A 17,504-nucleotide genomic window follows, 5' to 3' on the forward strand; every position below is an offset into this window, starting at 1 on the left:
ATCTATATCTATAATACACACACCCCACCCGAAGGCGTGTTAGGTTAGAAAAAAAAACCGCAGAAACGGTTTACACAGGATGTACTTGGACCTTATGGTGAGTTCAGAACATGCTTTCCCTAAATTTAGTTAGTACCTTCCCATAGTAGAAAATTTTAAAATTACTTTTGGTGATCAAATTTTACTTTTATTTTTAGACCACCTTCACCTAACCTGCTTTATTGTCTTATTTTGCCTTTCATGTTTATCATGCAAATTTCCTACGATTAACATAATCTAAAAATAGTATGTATGATTTCAATTACATGGATGTTAAAAGTGTAAACCATTATTCCAGTTTCGCCTCTCTTGAAAGTGGAATGGTACATTTCAAAAATCGTATCGGCATTGATGATATCATCACCAAGAGAGAAAAAATTGTAATGGTAAATTACAAAAATCATATCTGCGTTGATGATATCTTTTCCAAGAGAGGAGAAAGTGGAATGGTAGATTACGTTTTTTAGAGGGTCAAAACCGTAATCATAGATTATATTTATGCTTTTATAAAAATGGATTTAACTCCCTAACTGTAAATTAACGAAAATAGCTAACCGTTACGGACAGACCGACCCTATTATAAAAAGCTTCGCTTTAAAAAAATAAAAATTTAAATGTATGGATGGGGATTCATATGAAACAAAATATATGAATAAACTAAGTAACGAAGTCAGTTGTTATCATTAATTGTAAGCAAAAACTTATTAATTATTTATGACTTTAGCACTAATGGTAATGTTAACAAATCATTTTGTTTCATAAACAATATGTATTCACGTGGTCAAACTAAGAGAAACAAGTTAAAGAAGTTTCACTTGGGGCCTAGGTGATGCTTCAGGTACAAGTCCTTTCTACGCCACCTAAACCATACACCAAAAAGACAACTAACTCTTTGATTGCACAAGCTTTGTCTGGTAATAAGTTGCGCCTGTTTTGGGCCAAGGCGTTCTCCCTATATTAACTATAAATGTTGCGCATCTTATATAGTAGCTCAGTAAAAACCTTTTTTAACGTTTTTATTTCTGACGCGGTAACGAGCCGAGACATGAAACATCCTTAAAGACGCACGTTTGCTAATTATTGATGTACAATTTCATTTTTAAGTTTAGTTATCTTTTAATTCTAATCAAACGCTATAAAAGAAAAAACACATTTTGGACAAAAATTCTAAAAAAATCCAGCTATCTGGTAATAATTCTGTAACCACAAAAAAAGGGAATATTGCAGTATATTAAAAATTTGGACAACTAATAAAATAAAAGGGGCTCTATCTAACATATACACTAATATACTCTAACAGTCAGTCAGTAACCGAGGGACAGACGGACAGTCAAAGTGAATTATAGAAAAGCTTCTCTACTAAAAATGTAAATAGCGTATTGGGAATTTTGGAGTTAAACATTTTACAGGGAATTAACAAAAAGAAGGGCTATCTACTTTATTTGGAAATGTCAAGCATTTTGCAAACAACAAAATAATAAAATATATGTTCATTTCCAGTCTTTTATAAATTACTCTATGACAAGGCACCATAGCAATAGTATATTATATATTCTCTTTAATGTTCATAACAATTAATAATAACGTTGGTCCAGTAAAGGCGTATTTACCAATTTAATTATGGGGGGTAATTTTTTTATACCCCAAAATAGAATATGTCCTTAAATAAAACTAAAAATCGACTTAAACTACTTAAATAAATAAATATCCTTTTTTTTATTTTTGAAGAAAAATTATTTTCTCAAAAATGGTCTAATAAATATTACATTTGAAAAAACATAGCGAGAAAAAAATCTTCCAACCAAAAAACATTGATAAAAAATCCTCCAATGAAAACATCCAATAATGTTAATGCTAACCTTTCTAGTGCTCCGTGTAAAAATGATTTTGGAATGAAAACTTATCTTTACACCCCATATTTACGCCCGTGTGTTGTTTACATGCTTTTTCATTAGGTTTTTTTTATATTTTTGTTGTTGTCTAAGTAAATCATTAATTTACTCAGACGTGGTCAACTTTCTTTTTTATGGCTTTTTTGGAACGCAGCTACTCTTGCATTATAAAATTGTCATTTGAATAATAATACAAAAATAGATATTTATAGCATCGTATTATACACAACTTTCCAAGGATATTAAAATGAAAAATTTGTTAGCTCCGATCGGCCCAAATCCCAGGCCAACAAACAAATCTAGCTTGAAATATATTATTTTTATCTTAATATTCGTGGAAAATTGTCCGTTATACAATGCTATACATGATTTTTCATTATGGCTTAGAACCGGTTCTAATCCAGCAGATATTAATCAGTTTATACTGGAAAACTAATTCCATGAAAAATTTATATTAGCGGCTACGTCCCTAGAGGCCTCCAGAGTATTTATAAATAGTATGCTAGATATTTTTCGGCTAGGAGACTAAGCATAGCAATCAAGCAGGTAGCGAGAACTTTCGATACAAACCATTTTTATTTAAAGCCATAGAGTCTGAAATTAAATTAAATTGGATTAAATTTGATCATCCCAGTTTCACATATTTATTAAGTACTAGCGGGTATGCTTCTAGACGCCTTTAGGGGCACTTGAGTGTATTGAGAGGGACGGGGGGAAGTCGCCCCTCCAATTTTTGCCTTGAAAGAAGTTTTTAAAGGCATTTTTTTAGGAGAAGGGGTATTTGGGAGTCTTATAAATTTTCACTTAACCAAAAAGAAGCTTCACTGTAAAGTAGAGCCCTATTGGTCCAGTGGTTAAGGTACAAATATACATACAGACATTTTGTTATTGTTATATAGACAGACACAAAAATATAAATTTGTTACTTTTAAATTTCTATGGATATATTGATCCTTTTTAGAAGCGAAGCTTTTCTATAATTAGGGTCGGTCCGTCCGTCCGTCCGTCCGTCCGTCCGTAACGGATAGCTTTTTTCGCTAATTTAGGCATGTTAGAATTGTCCTTTTGATTTCAAACTTTGCATGGTGATTCCTGTAGTAGTTAGGTACGATTTAGAAAGCGTAGCAACTCTATAATCCTTACCAGAATGTCCGTACGTCCATTTTAAACATGTTGATTTTTTTACTTTTTTAACAACAAATTTTTATGTGATCTAATAATCCGATTGATCTGATTTTTGGTATACTGATTACTGGGACAACAAAGTACAATATTATAAGCGAAGCAACTCTATAATCAAGTCCTAAAAATGTAAGTATGTCCATAAACATTATTCTGTATCAAGCAGTTTTTTAACAATTTTACTTACAATTTTGCTTCGACATTTATACATTTATATTCTGATTATTCAGTTCTGACACTATATAAGTGTTAGTGTCCGTTTGTCCTACCGTTTCAGTGCTTCGCTTTTATGGATATTGTCATCCTTGTTTGTTGATTATTATTTTGTAAAATATAAAACGAAACTATTTTAAGTTAATTGTATCATAGGCGTCCAAGGGGGGGGGTAATGGGCCATTTGGCACCCCCAAACGATTTTGGGGGTGCCGTAGGCACCCCCAAAATTTTGTGAACAATACCCCCCCAAAAAAAAAATTACCCCTACCTTGGGGGTGCCGTAGGCACCCCCAACGATTTTGGGGGGGTATTTACCCCCCCAAAACGATTTTGGGGGGGTAAATACTCCCCCCAAAATAGAAAATCTCTAACAAAAAAAATTTTTGCGCGCTTCGCACGCATTTTTAATACTAAATTTTTTATAAAATTTAAATTACCCCCCCCAAAAATTTTACCCCGGGGGTAAATTTTGGGGGGGGTAAACAAATTTTACCCCTGCCAACAGATTTCAGGGGGGGTAATTACCCCCCCCAAGCAAATTTTACCCCCGGGGTAAAAATTTTGGGGGGGGTAAAAAAAATTTGCGGCGCGCTTCGCGCGCCATTTTACCCCCCCCAAAACCAAATTACCCCCCCCTTCAAAAAATTTTACCCCCCCCAAAATAAAAAGCTTGGACGCCCCTGAATTGTATGTTTTTCTTTATTAAAAAAATTCTAATTATTATTTTTTTATGTTGGCCGTTTAATTATCTTAAACAACATTCAAACTAAGAGACCTATAGCATTGGTCTGCTCTGTTTTCTTGATTCTAAAATATTGTTATATTATTGGTAACGATGCTACTCTATATTTCACTTTACTGTCCGTCAGTCCGTAATGCCATGAAAGAATGTGATTTTCTCGGATGCTAAGACTGAAGAAATTTTACGTGAGGATTCCTATGACATATGCGAATCTAATCTAAACATTTTTTTTTGTTTTTTTTTTCTTTGTGATGGGAACTGAGGATCTGCTCTATAAATTACTTTGTCTGTATGTCCATTCCATGATTTTTTGCTTCGCTACTTATGGATGTATTAAAATACTTGTCCTTGTTATTACATTAAAATTATCATATTTATCTATCTTATCTCCCCAAAGAGTAGAAGTGTTAATAGGATAATTCAATTTTTCTCATATTTCCATCTCCATCTTTTTCTCTATCTCTCTCTCATTCTCTCTCTTTTTCTTTCTTTCTCTCTGTCTCTGCCTCCCTCTGTCTCTATCTCTCTCTGATTCTCTATTTCTTTCTCTCTGTGTTTCTCTCTCTCATTCGCTTTCTCTTTCTTTCTTTCTCTCTCTCTCTCTCTCTCTCTCTCTCTCTCTCTCTTTCTCTCTCTCTTTCTCTTTCTCTATATCTCTCTTTATCTCTCTCTCCCTTTCTCTTTCTCTCTAATTCTTTCTTTCCCCCTCCCTCTCTTCCCCCTGATTATCTATTCACTATTTCTCTCTCAACCTCTCTTTATATTCTTCTTTGTTTCTCCTTCTCTAAATTTTGTGTATCTCCTGTTCCCTAGGGTACTATCACTTTACATGTTGTATATTCCAGCCAGCTTATTAACAAGAATAGGGGATAACTATTCTCGAAAATATTTTGCTTTCAACCCTTTTGTCTTCAATAATTAGTTGGCAATTTTTTTTTTAAATCGAAGCTTTTCTATAATAACTAGGATCGGTCCGTAAGTACGTCCGTAACGGATAGCTTTTTTCGTTAATTTAGGCATGTTAGAATTGTCCTAACGATTTCAAATTGTGCATGGTGATTCCTTTAATAGTTAGGTACGATTTAGAAAGCGTAGCAACTCTATAATTATCACCAAATGTCTGTACGTCCATTTTAAACATGTTGATTTTTTTACTTTTTAAACAACAAATTTTTATGTCATCTAATCATCCGATTGATCTGATTTTTGGTATATTGATTCCTGGGACAACAATATATAATGTAATAAGCGAAGCAACTCTATAATCAAGTCCTAAAAATATAAGTATGTCCATAAACATTATCCTGAATCAAGCAGTTTTTCAACAAATTTACTTACAATTTTGCTTTGACTCTTATACATTTATATTATGACTATTCAAGTGTTAATGCCCGTTTGTCCTACCGTTTCAGTGCTTCGCTTTTATGGATGTTGTCATCCTTGTATAAATAGGGTCTTCAGTACTTTTTGAAAGGATAGCTCTTATCGTCAATACTCAATTTTAGCACGATAATTCTTGTAATAAGTAGGTAGGAATAAAAAGCGTAGCAACTCTACAATCGTTACCAAAAAGTCCGTACCTCCATTTAAAAATTGCAGTTTTATATAAATATATTATCCTAAGTATCCTATTCATCTGAAATTTGTAATAATAATTTCTTGGGCAACAAGGTACATTGTTGTAAGCAAAGCACTTCTATAATTAATTCTAAACACGCTCTTGATGTTTGTTTTTCTTACCGTCTGATTTTAGAGCTTAGTTTTAATGGATGTTATCCTTGTTCTTTAATGGTAATTTATTATTTTTAAAAATATATGATAGATAAGAGAATAAACAATATCTATAATAATGGTATAAGTTTTTTAAATCTAGCTATTGATATATGTAGAGCACCTAACACAGCAGCAATAGGAACCATTTTAACGTCTTTAGTTAAGACGCGACGCAAAGCCGAGATTCGAAACTATCATCTCCTCGAAGAAATTTTATTCAGAAAAAAAAATTTATACCATACTTAATTTATCATTTTAAATATTCTTGTTGTATTATTTTAAACGCAAAAATATTCAATCTAAAACAATACGAGTTTTAATCCTAAATAGGTTTGAACTTTTCAGTACCTGCTTATATATTATTCATTTCACGATTACCTACAGTTTTACTTTTAATTCCAATTTTGTACGTTTTTACTTTTCAGCTAATAATTCAATTTAGCTTCTTGATACGATATTAGCATTTTAATAGTGAAGCTTTTCTATAATAAGGGTAGGACCGTCTGTAGAGATGGGTGTTTTCGTTAATTAGAGAATGATGGAATTATCCTATCGATTTCAAACTTGGCATGGTGATTTCTGTAATAGTTGGGTACGATTTAGAAAGTGTTGCAACTCTATAATCATTACCAAAATGTCCGCATTTCAATTTAAAACATGTTGATTTTTTACTTTTTTGGCAACATTTTTTACAAGATATAATTATCATATTAATAAAATCTTCTAAATATTAATTCCTAAGACAACAAAGTACAACTTTATAAGCGAAGTATCTGTATAATCATGTCTTAAAAATGTAAGTATGTTCTTTATCATTATCCTGCATTTAATCAGTTTTGCAACAGATTAACTTACAATTTAGATTAGACTTATATTCTGCTTATTTCAGAGCTTTTCTTTATTGAAATAGAACTGAAACAATATATAAATGTAAAAGTTTTCTTAGTTTACAGATTAGTTTTAGAATTTGTCCTATTTCATAAAATTTGATGACAAATTACTACATTACTGCTGAACAACCTCTAAACAATATTTTCTTTGTTAAAATAGATTTCAGTTGCAATGTTTCAACACCTATTTCTATCTTTTAGTTTTACTCTTTTAATTCTCTTTTCCCAACTCAGCAATTACAAATTATACACTTCAGCTAACTCTTTTAACAGTAGGAATAGTCAAAACAATCAGGACAATTATGTCTAAAACAAGGATGACAACATTCATAAAAGCGAAGCACTGAAACGGTGGGACAAACGGACATTAACACTTATATAGTGTCAGAACTGAATAATCAGAACATAAATGTATAAGAACCGGAGCAAAATTGTAAGTAAATTTGTTGAAAAACTGCTTGATTCAGGATATTGTTTAAGGATATACATAAGGACGTACGGACACTCTTATTATGATTATAGAGTTGCTACGCTTTCTAAATAGTACCTAACTACTAAAGGAATCACCATGCAAATCGATAGGACAATTCTAACATGCCTAAATTAACGAAAAAAGCTATCCGTTTGTGAAGGACGTACGGACCGGTACACCGACAAACGTCCTAATGCGACAAACCTCCTAAACGACAAACATCCTAAACGACAAACGTCCTAATGCGACATGTTCTAAAATAAAAGGAAATAGATATACATATCTATTTTTTTAATTTAGAAAATTAAAGGTTTATTTTTGTACTGCACCGTTGAATTGGGTTCGAAACCATTCCGTTTGTGATAGCCAACACAGACTTTGGGAAAACTGTCGGACAGATTTGTAAAATTTAGCCTATGGTTAATGTTATTCGATTTAAAAAATATTTTTTCCTGTGTTTTATCGCCATTTTGAATTTGATATTGTTAAATATTTTTATAATTAGAGGATTTTGTCCTTAAATTCGGAAGATTTTTTTTTATTTCATAATTTTTGAAAATTTTTAGGACGTTTTACTTAAGAGATGTCGCATTAGGACGTTTGTCCCTTTAGGACGTTTGTCGTTTAGGAGGTTTGTCGTTTAGGAGGTTTGTCGCATTAGGACGTTTGTCGCGGTAGGACGTTTGTCGGTGTACCTACGGACCTACTCTAATTATAGAAAAGCTTCGCTTTTAAAAATAACAAGGCACAGTAAAAAATAAGAATTTAAGAAGCATAGTTAGGCTATTTGGTGTGCTTTTGAGTCAATATCAGTACTATTTGTAAATAAGGTAATGTTAGATTACACTAGATATTTATTTTATGACTCACATAACAAATACTAATAATAAGAGTAATAAATATTCATATACAAAAATAAAATTGAATATGAATAAAAAAAATTAATGACAGATCATTCGAATAATAATTGGACCATATTCCTGGGAGAAGGAAACACCCCCCAACACTAACTCTTCTTCATTAAAGAATAAAACTTTTTAAGAAATAAATTATTTATTTTTGATTATAATTTAAATATTTTTCACAGGTTTATTATAATAAATTATTGAATATTATATTTCAAACTTTGTACTCTCTGTAGCTTCTGAGATAATATTAGAGAACTTGTACCCTAAAATTAAAATAAATGAGTTAATATGTTATTTAATAAACTTTAAAAGCTTACAATATTGCTTTTAGCCAAAGAATCAAATTCATTATTTATTTATTTTTTGTTATTTGTGTTTTTTTAACTAAAATAACTACAATACCTCTTTTTTTGGTGATCAACAAAGTGACTATGGATCAATAGAACAACATGATGTCCATTTGACCAAGTTTTTACCAGTTGGACTCATTATTCCATTGAAACCAACTAAAATAAATAAACATGATTGTGAGCTATTTTTGTTGGGTGTTTTATTGTAAAAACAACTTAAATGTCTGAGTTTTATTTTATGGAAGAAAGATTACTTTTAGGGCTAGACCTGTTTCATTCAAGCTTTATAATTGAAGGGAAGGTAGTCAACTGAAAGACGCATAACATTGCTGAAGGGGGAGGGGGGATTTACATTTTTTTAGTGATTTCCAAAAGCCACTATTGGACATAAAAGATTTTATTAAATTTGCCTTTATATTGTGAAGTAGAGGAGATAGTGAGGCCTAGGGATGTCATTTTTTTTACATCTAATCCAGGTACTACTGTTGCCAGTACAAATCCAGCTTCCTTCACAATCTGAAACAATACAAGAAAAGATTTAAATCTAATATATAATATATTTATTCATCGCAGCGTATAATAGTAGACATTCCACAAATAAAAAATAAAAAGAAAGATTAAAACCAGTTTTGTTAACTCTGATGGGCCACAGGCTCATACTTACAAAACTGGTATTAATTTTATGATTTTTATATTAATATTTGTGAATTATTGTCTGTAATATAATGCTATACATGATTTTTCAATATTGCTGAGAACTGGCAGATATTTGTCGGTTTCAAAGCCATACTGGAAAAATTATTTCTTTAGTTGACAATTAATATCTGACCTGTTCTAATTGTTGAACACTTAGAACTTCCATGGTTTTGCCATCTTTGGATGAAAGTGCAGACCTTCCACTGTGATCCTAGTGTCAACATATTTTGGTAAAAGGGCTATATATCATGGAAAAATGTAAGTTAATCATAAACACCCGTACAAAAATAACTATTGCTAAAGATTCTCAAATATCCAATAACATGTTTACTTATTAGCCCCTTTGAATTGTTTCTTATTTTCTATCTGAAGCAATAATCATTTTATATTCTATCCAAAATTGATTTGAACCTTGGTTTAAAAATGATACCTGTAGATACATTCTTCCTCTTACTGGGCTGTAACCAACCACATTTTTTACATACAGAGGCAGTGCTAATATTAAATAACAAATAGACTTTTGAAATTCCATAAAAAATCTAAATGTTGTTATGGTAATGCTCTAAACAATCAATTTTTTATACAAAAAAAATTAGTAAGAGAGTTGACCTGTATACTCATGACTAACTGGATCTATTGTGTGACATTGACTTCTGTCTCTAAACATTGTTTATTGAATATTTATTTTCATTTTAATGTTTAAAACTGAAATTATTTTTTAAAATATAATAAAGTAAGAAATTAATAATGAAACCTGTAGGAACCAACATCACACATGTAAACAATATTGTTCAGAGTATCTTCAGCAACATGTCTAATAAATCATAATAGTAAACAATTTAAACAAATTAATATAGGCTAAAAAAGATCATAAATTGAAAGGAGATTTTATGTAAATCTACTGGAGAAATAATTTTCCTTTAAAAGATTTTTTTTACACAATACCTGTAACTGACAGGATCTGTTGCACTGATGGTAATATTTCTAATTGAATATGCACTTCCTTTTTGTCTAGAATTTAATTTTTATAAGAATATAATTGTGTTTCTGTAAGATAATTAATTGAACTTTATTTTTACATAATACCAACCTTTGTGGCATGATTGTTCCATCAGGCTTATCTTGTATCATCATAGACATATTTCTTTCTTCTTTACATCCAAATACTTTCAAACTAAATCATTGTAATGAGAGTTTATTTTCATATCTTAAGCACTAATTTGTAAACATAAAATAAATCTTACTTAAAAATTTGAACTGGTTTGAGAGTAGCTGTGACATCATTTGTAGTTCTGGTTACAAGTCTTAATAAAATAACAGTTATGGATTGGAAATAATATCAAATATTGATCATCATGATATTGATTCAATGTTAGAATCTGAACTGATTAAGTTTAATTACCTAATATATCTTGTGTAGATTGGTGACCTAATCTGTATAGTTTTATCAAATCTTATATCTGCTTCCTCTCCACTATAAATAGAAAAAAATTTAGAATGACATTATTCTGAAATTTGAAAAATAACAATTTTTACCTATTAAAATGTATTCCAGTTGTACTGTGGTCTATTCTTATTCTTTTTGGAGCTCTAGATGATGCAGGGGTGTCCATAGCAAGTTTTGTGACTTTCATTACTTCTCCTAGAGTATTTAATTTATTAATTAGAATATCACAAAATTGAATAAAAATGATCAGTGTTTGCTAAAGCATTAATTTAGATAAGAGAGAAAAAATGACCTAGATCAACTTGTATCCAAATCTTCTCGAGCCAACCTTCCCCAATTCTAAAATGAAATCATATATATAACAATCAGATATCATAATTTGAAAGTTTTTAAAAAAGAAACTTACCTAAGTGGCATAGTCCAAGATTTTGTATCTGTAATAGCATTCGCAGGGGCATGTTCTTCCCCAGAGCTGTATCTGTTATTTGGAACGAATGTTTCATTATATATTTTCTTGATAAGGTTAATTTATTTAGAAATATTTAAGTAGCATGAGCCTTTCAAATGCCTTTCCATCTATTAATGATGAAACTTTTTCAATTCTTCTCTGTTGAATTTAAATCAAACATACCTGTATTGTGCTTGAATTTGTTTAGCAGGATTCTTTATTTTGATCAAACTAAAGCATTCTAAAAATACAGAAAACAACACATAAAGTGCCTCTTACTATTCTTAAGAATTTAGTATTTTGTAATTTAGTTTATTCTAATGAAAAAAAACCTACCTAGGTAGGTAACTGTAAAAGGAACAACTTGATATTCAGATAAAGTAGTAAATATGTTTGAACTCAAAGGGTAGTTGTTGTGAATTGATATATTTCCAAGAGCTACAGCCTGAAGTAAGGATTTTAGTTATATTCAAATCAATTTATTATTGGGAACAAAGTCATAATCCTAATACCATACAATGTAACTTACTTTTAAAAAGTCCTTATGATCAGCTAATCCTGCAGGTCTCTCCATTTCTGGATCAATTGTTACAGTGAAGTTCAGTGATATTGAATCAGGAAACATTATGCCATTCATAAACTAAATTTTGTGTTGTTATTTTTCTCACAATTTATATATAGATTCAAATAAATTAATTATATAATATCATTAAGTATGACTTACTATTATATCAAAGTAAGATCCTGTTCCTTTCTTTGGATCTGAGAAATGATAGTTTACACCATCTTTCCCAGTATAGTTGGTTTTTATATAGTCCTAAATAGAATTTTTTTAAAGAAATGTGTCTATTTTCCGTCAAAAATGTTTAAATATGCATCAACAACAAATTATTTTGCTGAAAAATTTTTAGATTATATATGCCAGTTACTTATTTGATAAACTTGTTAGCTTTTATTATACAACATATATAATCTCACAGCCACCCAAATTTACCCAAGTCACAGCTGGCTATGAAGTAGTATAATATAATATAATGATTGAATTTGATAATTATTTACCTTGTCTTGGATAAAATTAGTAAACCTCTGTAGAAGAACTCTAAATGTTGCTGGATATCCTTCCGCTAATTATGCATCTCCAATTAATGTTAAAATTTCAATTTAGAAATTATTTCTTTGCTAAATTTTAATTAGTAAATTAATAATATTCAAAAAATCTTATTTTTAATACTTTGCTATCAGCTAATTCTAATAATTTACAACATAAATTTTAGCACAATTCCAGACCAAATTCCTTTTTAAATTTTATGAAGTTTTATTTTTATTTATATTGAAACAAGAACATTGGTCCATCCTACTGAATCTGCTAATAACATATCTAAAGACCTTATTGGTAAAATATTAATGAAATCTTTAATCAAATGAAAGTTTAAATCCTAGAAGATACATTCCTTTTGAAATATTGCTATGTTTGATAACAGCCTTAACTTCAATTGTTTGACTGTAAATTATTAATTAGAAACATATACTTTAAAAAATTCTTTATTAAATAAAAAGAAATATTTTGTGGTAAATCTTATTTTTAATATAATTAAAAAGATATGTAAAGGGTTACCCTGGTGTATACACTTCTTTATTTAGAACCATATTGAAGTCAAGAATTGGTCTAGTTATAATATTAAACAATTAGCACAACATCTTTAAAAAATATATGAGTTGTATAAAATCAATGATTGTACCTATCAGTAGTTTTTCTATCTTCTTCAGATGAATATCTTTGGATATCAATATAATGTCGATCTAATAAACAAAAATAAATTAATAATTTATGTATGCATGGTGTTGAAATAAGTCAGACATTACTTAATTAATTTAACTTTTACTTTCAAATCTTATGTATCAATTATAGATTATTAGACAATGGAAATAATAAGAAATATCAATCTCTAAATTTCAGATTTCAATAATATGATAACAAGCAAATATTACAATGTTTATGGTTAATGTCATTTTTCAAGGATGTTTTTGATAATTTTTACTTACGTGTCCGTCTCTTCCAAATAAAATTTCCTGAATGAGAAAAATTTGTATACACATTAACAACACGTCTGACAAGGTCTTGATTCATAGAATGATCAGTTAGTTCAGCATCAACAATAATCGTCATGGAAGTTCTAAAATCTTGTGGATTGATGTTTGGAGCCCAGTCGGAATCATAATCTTAATAATACATATAAATATACTAGGAGTGTAGGAAAAGAAAGAAATTTGCTTAAAATCATCCTAGGACAAATTTGAAGCTTTCTGCAAATAGAGAACTGAATTAGTTCAATAGTTAAGCTGCAGAGAAATGATAACTTACTACTTACTAAATATAAGGTATTAAGAACATTAGAATAAAACTTAAAATTAAAGATATACTAACTTTTTTTTAAATATTTCAAAAACACAAAGTACAAGATCTCAGTACATACAACACTACTTTATAGTATAGGATATTCATGTCAGATTTAAACAACACTCTCAATAAAATCTATAATACAAAGTAGCTTGATGTCTGTCCGTCTGTCTGTCTGTCCGTCCATTAAGATCTCGGTCACCACTGAACCGATCGGATTCTACTCTTCAGGGAATATACCTACTCGTCCTGTTGTGGTTTTAGGCTATTTTCTTGGGGGATGGGACACCTCCAAACCCCCCAAAAACCCAAAAATCCCCACCATTTTTTTTTTAAAGATTTCCTTGGTCCTTTTATGAATTTATGAATTTTTTTTTAGACATAAAGCACCTGAAGTTGTGACAAAACCAAAATCTATAATAACATTATCCATCTGCATGTGTGTTCTGCAATCCTCAGATTGAAAGTAAGTTACATTGTAGGTTCTGGTAATATCAAGAGAAGGATGAATTCCATGCACATTAATGCCTAAATTTTTAAAGATTAAAAATTAGTATAAAAATTGATAGGTTTTAGTTATAGTTATCCTTATAATAAAGTAACAGGATGTGTGTTTGTCTTTTTCAAAAGATCTAACTAAATGCTGAACCAATATGGTTCTCCTTTAGAGAGTAGCTTTTCATAGGACCCACAACCCTTCCCAGAAAAATCACCCCCAAAATAAATTAACCCCCCCCAAAAAAAATAAAAAATACCTCCCCAAAAAATTTATTTTTATTTTTGAATTATCTAATTCAACTCCCCCCCCCCCTCATCAAGTGCCCCTAGGGGCGTAACTGCTAGCTCTTTAAAAAGAATTGATGTTTGCTAGAATGTTTATATTTTGCATCATTCACATCTAGTAATATTTCTTTAGTGCCTGAATTATTTTACCTTGTTTGGTTTTGAACCCCCAATTTGTATTATAACCAGGAGTAAATCTAACATCTTTAAAGTGAACAAGAGCTCTACCATTATGAGAGGCTGATTGTACATGAACCTTAGAATATAATAATTATTATTAAATATCATTCATTACAATTCAAAATGTATATACTTTGTTATTAATTTCCCTTGCTAAAATTTTATTATTAAAGATAAAATTAATTATGCAGCCACTATCCATTATAGGAATAGAAGTATTATCAGTAAGACACTTCCATAAAAGATTACTAACGAAAAACGAAATTGACAAAAACACACCCACTTTTTGTCAAAAACACAGTGGTTGTATTTTTGCTGGTGGTAAAAGTGGCAGCACTCCTTTAATTTATATAGTTTATTGTTGAGATACAGAAAGACATATAAATTTTACATTGGGTAGGTCTTGCCGCTAGATGGGGTTTATTTTTTGTGATTTCTCTTGGGGGGTGGTGGTACCCTCCACCAAAATAGCTATAAACCTTCTAAGGACCTTTGAGAAACTACACTGTAAAGGAGAACCATATCAATTTGGCAGACTAAGATTATTTGGTATGGACAGACATCCTTTTACTTTAATATAAGAATGAAGTCTTACAATGAGTGGAAGTGTTTGAGCATTTGGTAATTTGAAAACCATTTGTAGTTCTAATTGATCTCTAACATCAGAATAAATTTTCGCAAAACCCATCATAGGTCCAGCCGTCCCTCTGTACCACAAATACCTAAAAAAATTAAGATTATTTTTTTTTTTTCTTACAGTTTCCCTTATGACTAGCCGCTTCACCCCTAGCCCTAAGTGGCGATGAGAATTCTATTTGCATTAGAATCTGCACATTATCTATCTATTAGTATTATTACAACAATTTTAACCTGACAGAAACTTTTCTTTTTTTATAGGGGGGGGGGGCAGTAGCATGATTTTTTATCGGTCTTTATCGCCTCAAGGTGTGATATGGAGTTTACTATCCTCCTTATTTATTTTTGCTTTTAAAAAAATATTTTAGGGCTTTGCCCCAAGAGGTTTAATCAAACCAATTTTTCGTATTTTAGATTTAAAAGAAAAATTTTTTTTTGGGGGGGGGGAAATTTTTTTTTTTTGGGTGGTAGTCGACCTCACTATTTTAATTTTAGCTTTAAAAAAAATATTTTTTTTCGGGGGGGGGAGGTAATTTTCATTTTTTTGGGGGGGGGGGTGTCCTACCCCCAAGAAAATAGTTATAAACCTTCCAGGGACCATATGAGAAGCTACCCTGTAAAGGAGAATCCGATCAGTTCAGCGGTTAGTGAGAACCTTCGGTACAAACAGACAGACAAACAAACAAACAGACAGACAAACAGACATTGTTCTACTTTGTATTATAGATAATACATAATTAAGATCTTACATTACTGTTTTTGTTTGATACATTTTTTACAAATAAGTAAATTAGATAATTCAAAGCATATTACCCATTTAAAGCAGCAGCAGCACCAGTGTAATTTGTTTCTGGTGAGTTTTCTGGAGTCAGTTCAACAACCTACAAAACAAAATATTTGCATAGGTGATCTAAAATGATATTATTCCATATTATCTAAAGCTATTACTTACCTTTAAAGTTATAGTTTCCCCTCTGTAAATATCATCATAAAAATACTCAAATTTGATATCTATTTCTGTTCCCTCAGGGGCAAGTTTATCTGCCCGCACACTCAGTTCTGCCACTAACTAAGAAATTTAAATTTTATCATATCAGAATTATATGACAATTCCAAAACAGAATGCTGTTATTACTAAATCATGCTTGTAAACAGCTCTGTTTTTAACAATAATTTTATTAAGTTAATAGTTTAATAGTCTAAAATTAATAACAAAATATTCCTCTATATAACATTTATTATTACTTTTACAATTTTAGTTGTTAATCTCTTATATTATTTGTGTTAAACTAAATAATAAACCTCATCATCTTCGGGTTCTGCACCAACTTGATGCCAAAGCAACAATTGATCAGGATAGGTTGTTATTTGTTCATAAAATTCAATAGTTCTGAATTACAAGGATAAATATTTTTAGTAATAATTGATAATTATTATATTTTCTCGTATTCATTCGAATCCGGTGGATAGGAACCGGTTCTCATCCATACGAAAAAACTATGTCTAGCATCATATTATATCCAGCTTTCTATGAATATAAAAATGTACACTTATAAAATTCAAACCAGTTTTTTTAGCTGGTGCTTCGGCACCTCGGGGCAAAAAAACTAGTTTTAATCTCATATTGTACTTTCTATATCCGCGGAAAGCCGTTTGATACGATGCGAGAAATAACTATTCTCGTATTCATCGAATCCAGTGGATAGGAACCGGTTCTAATCCATACAAAAAAACTATGTCTAGCATCGTATTATATCCAGCTTTCTACGAACATAAAAATGTACACTCATAAGATTCAAACCAGTTTTTTTAGCTGGTGCCTTCGGCACCTCAGGGCTAAAAAAACTAGTTTTAATCTCATAATTGAACTTTCTATATCCGCCAAAAGCCGTTTATGATACGATGCGAGAAATAACTATTATAATGAATCTTAACATCTTAACTTCACTATGTTAATTTAATTCATAATAATACCCTTGTTCATCTGTTTTGTTAGCTGTCCAAGATGAAGGTTCCCAATTAGAACCATGTTGTTCAAGACAAGGAAAATTCTTGCCTTTCTAAAAACATAGCAAATAACGATTAAATTAATCAACTAATACTTAGCTGTTTGTTAGTGCATGTTACCTTAGAAAATCCAAGTCTACACCAGTGAACATATTTTCCTTTACTGAAGCTAAGATTTTTCGCAATCAATTTTACTCTTGCTGTGAATGGAAAACTAGTGATTAATGATGATTTAAAGTAATGTTCATTTAGAAAGAATGGCATTTCAATTTTAAAATGATAATTAAATATTCATATTTGTAAAAATTGAAATATAAAAACAATGATCATCCTTTTCCTGAATTTTAAAGAAATTCTCTTGCAGGTTCCTCTGATTAAATTGAATGTTCCATCATCCGGTAGTACTTTAAACTCAATAGTTTGTGGTGAAGCTGGTCTTGGACTC

At 30.4% G+C, this 17,504-nt stretch overlaps 1 protein-coding gene across 1 annotated transcript; it reads right to left on the reverse strand.

Moving 5' to 3' along the window:
• Positions 1 to 8,842: 8,842 nt before the first annotated feature.
• On the reverse strand, positions 8,843 to 17,323 carry LOC145327584 (uncharacterized). The gene is made up of 29 exons (XM_080171123.1): positions 17,180 to 17,323; positions 17,027 to 17,112; positions 16,355 to 16,442; positions 16,005 to 16,121; positions 15,866 to 15,933; positions 15,012 to 15,138; positions 14,387 to 14,492; positions 13,844 to 13,981; positions 13,099 to 13,275; positions 12,795 to 12,855; positions 12,671 to 12,721; positions 12,507 to 12,556; positions 12,115 to 12,179; positions 11,780 to 11,872; positions 11,585 to 11,695; positions 11,392 to 11,500; positions 11,239 to 11,296; positions 11,014 to 11,085; positions 10,900 to 10,946; positions 10,697 to 10,802; positions 10,563 to 10,634; positions 10,405 to 10,464; positions 10,251 to 10,334; positions 10,106 to 10,171; positions 9,915 to 9,974; positions 9,770 to 9,819; positions 9,591 to 9,655; positions 9,294 to 9,371; positions 8,843 to 8,980 (listed from the first exon to the last, which is right to left on the reverse strand). Exons 1-29 carry the CDS (start codon positions 17,321 to 17,323, stop codon positions 8,843 to 8,845), a joined length of 2,547 nt encoding a protein of 848 aa, XP_080027249.1.
• Between the last annotated feature and the right edge of the window lie 181 nt (positions 17,324 to 17,504).

The sequence above is a fragment of the Acartia tonsa genome, chromosome 9 (assembly GCF_053477335.1).
Source record: "Acartia tonsa isolate MP-2025a chromosome 9, ASM5347733v1, whole genome shotgun sequence".
NCBI lineage: Eukaryota > Metazoa > Arthropoda > Copepoda > Calanoida > Acartiidae > Acartia > Acartia tonsa.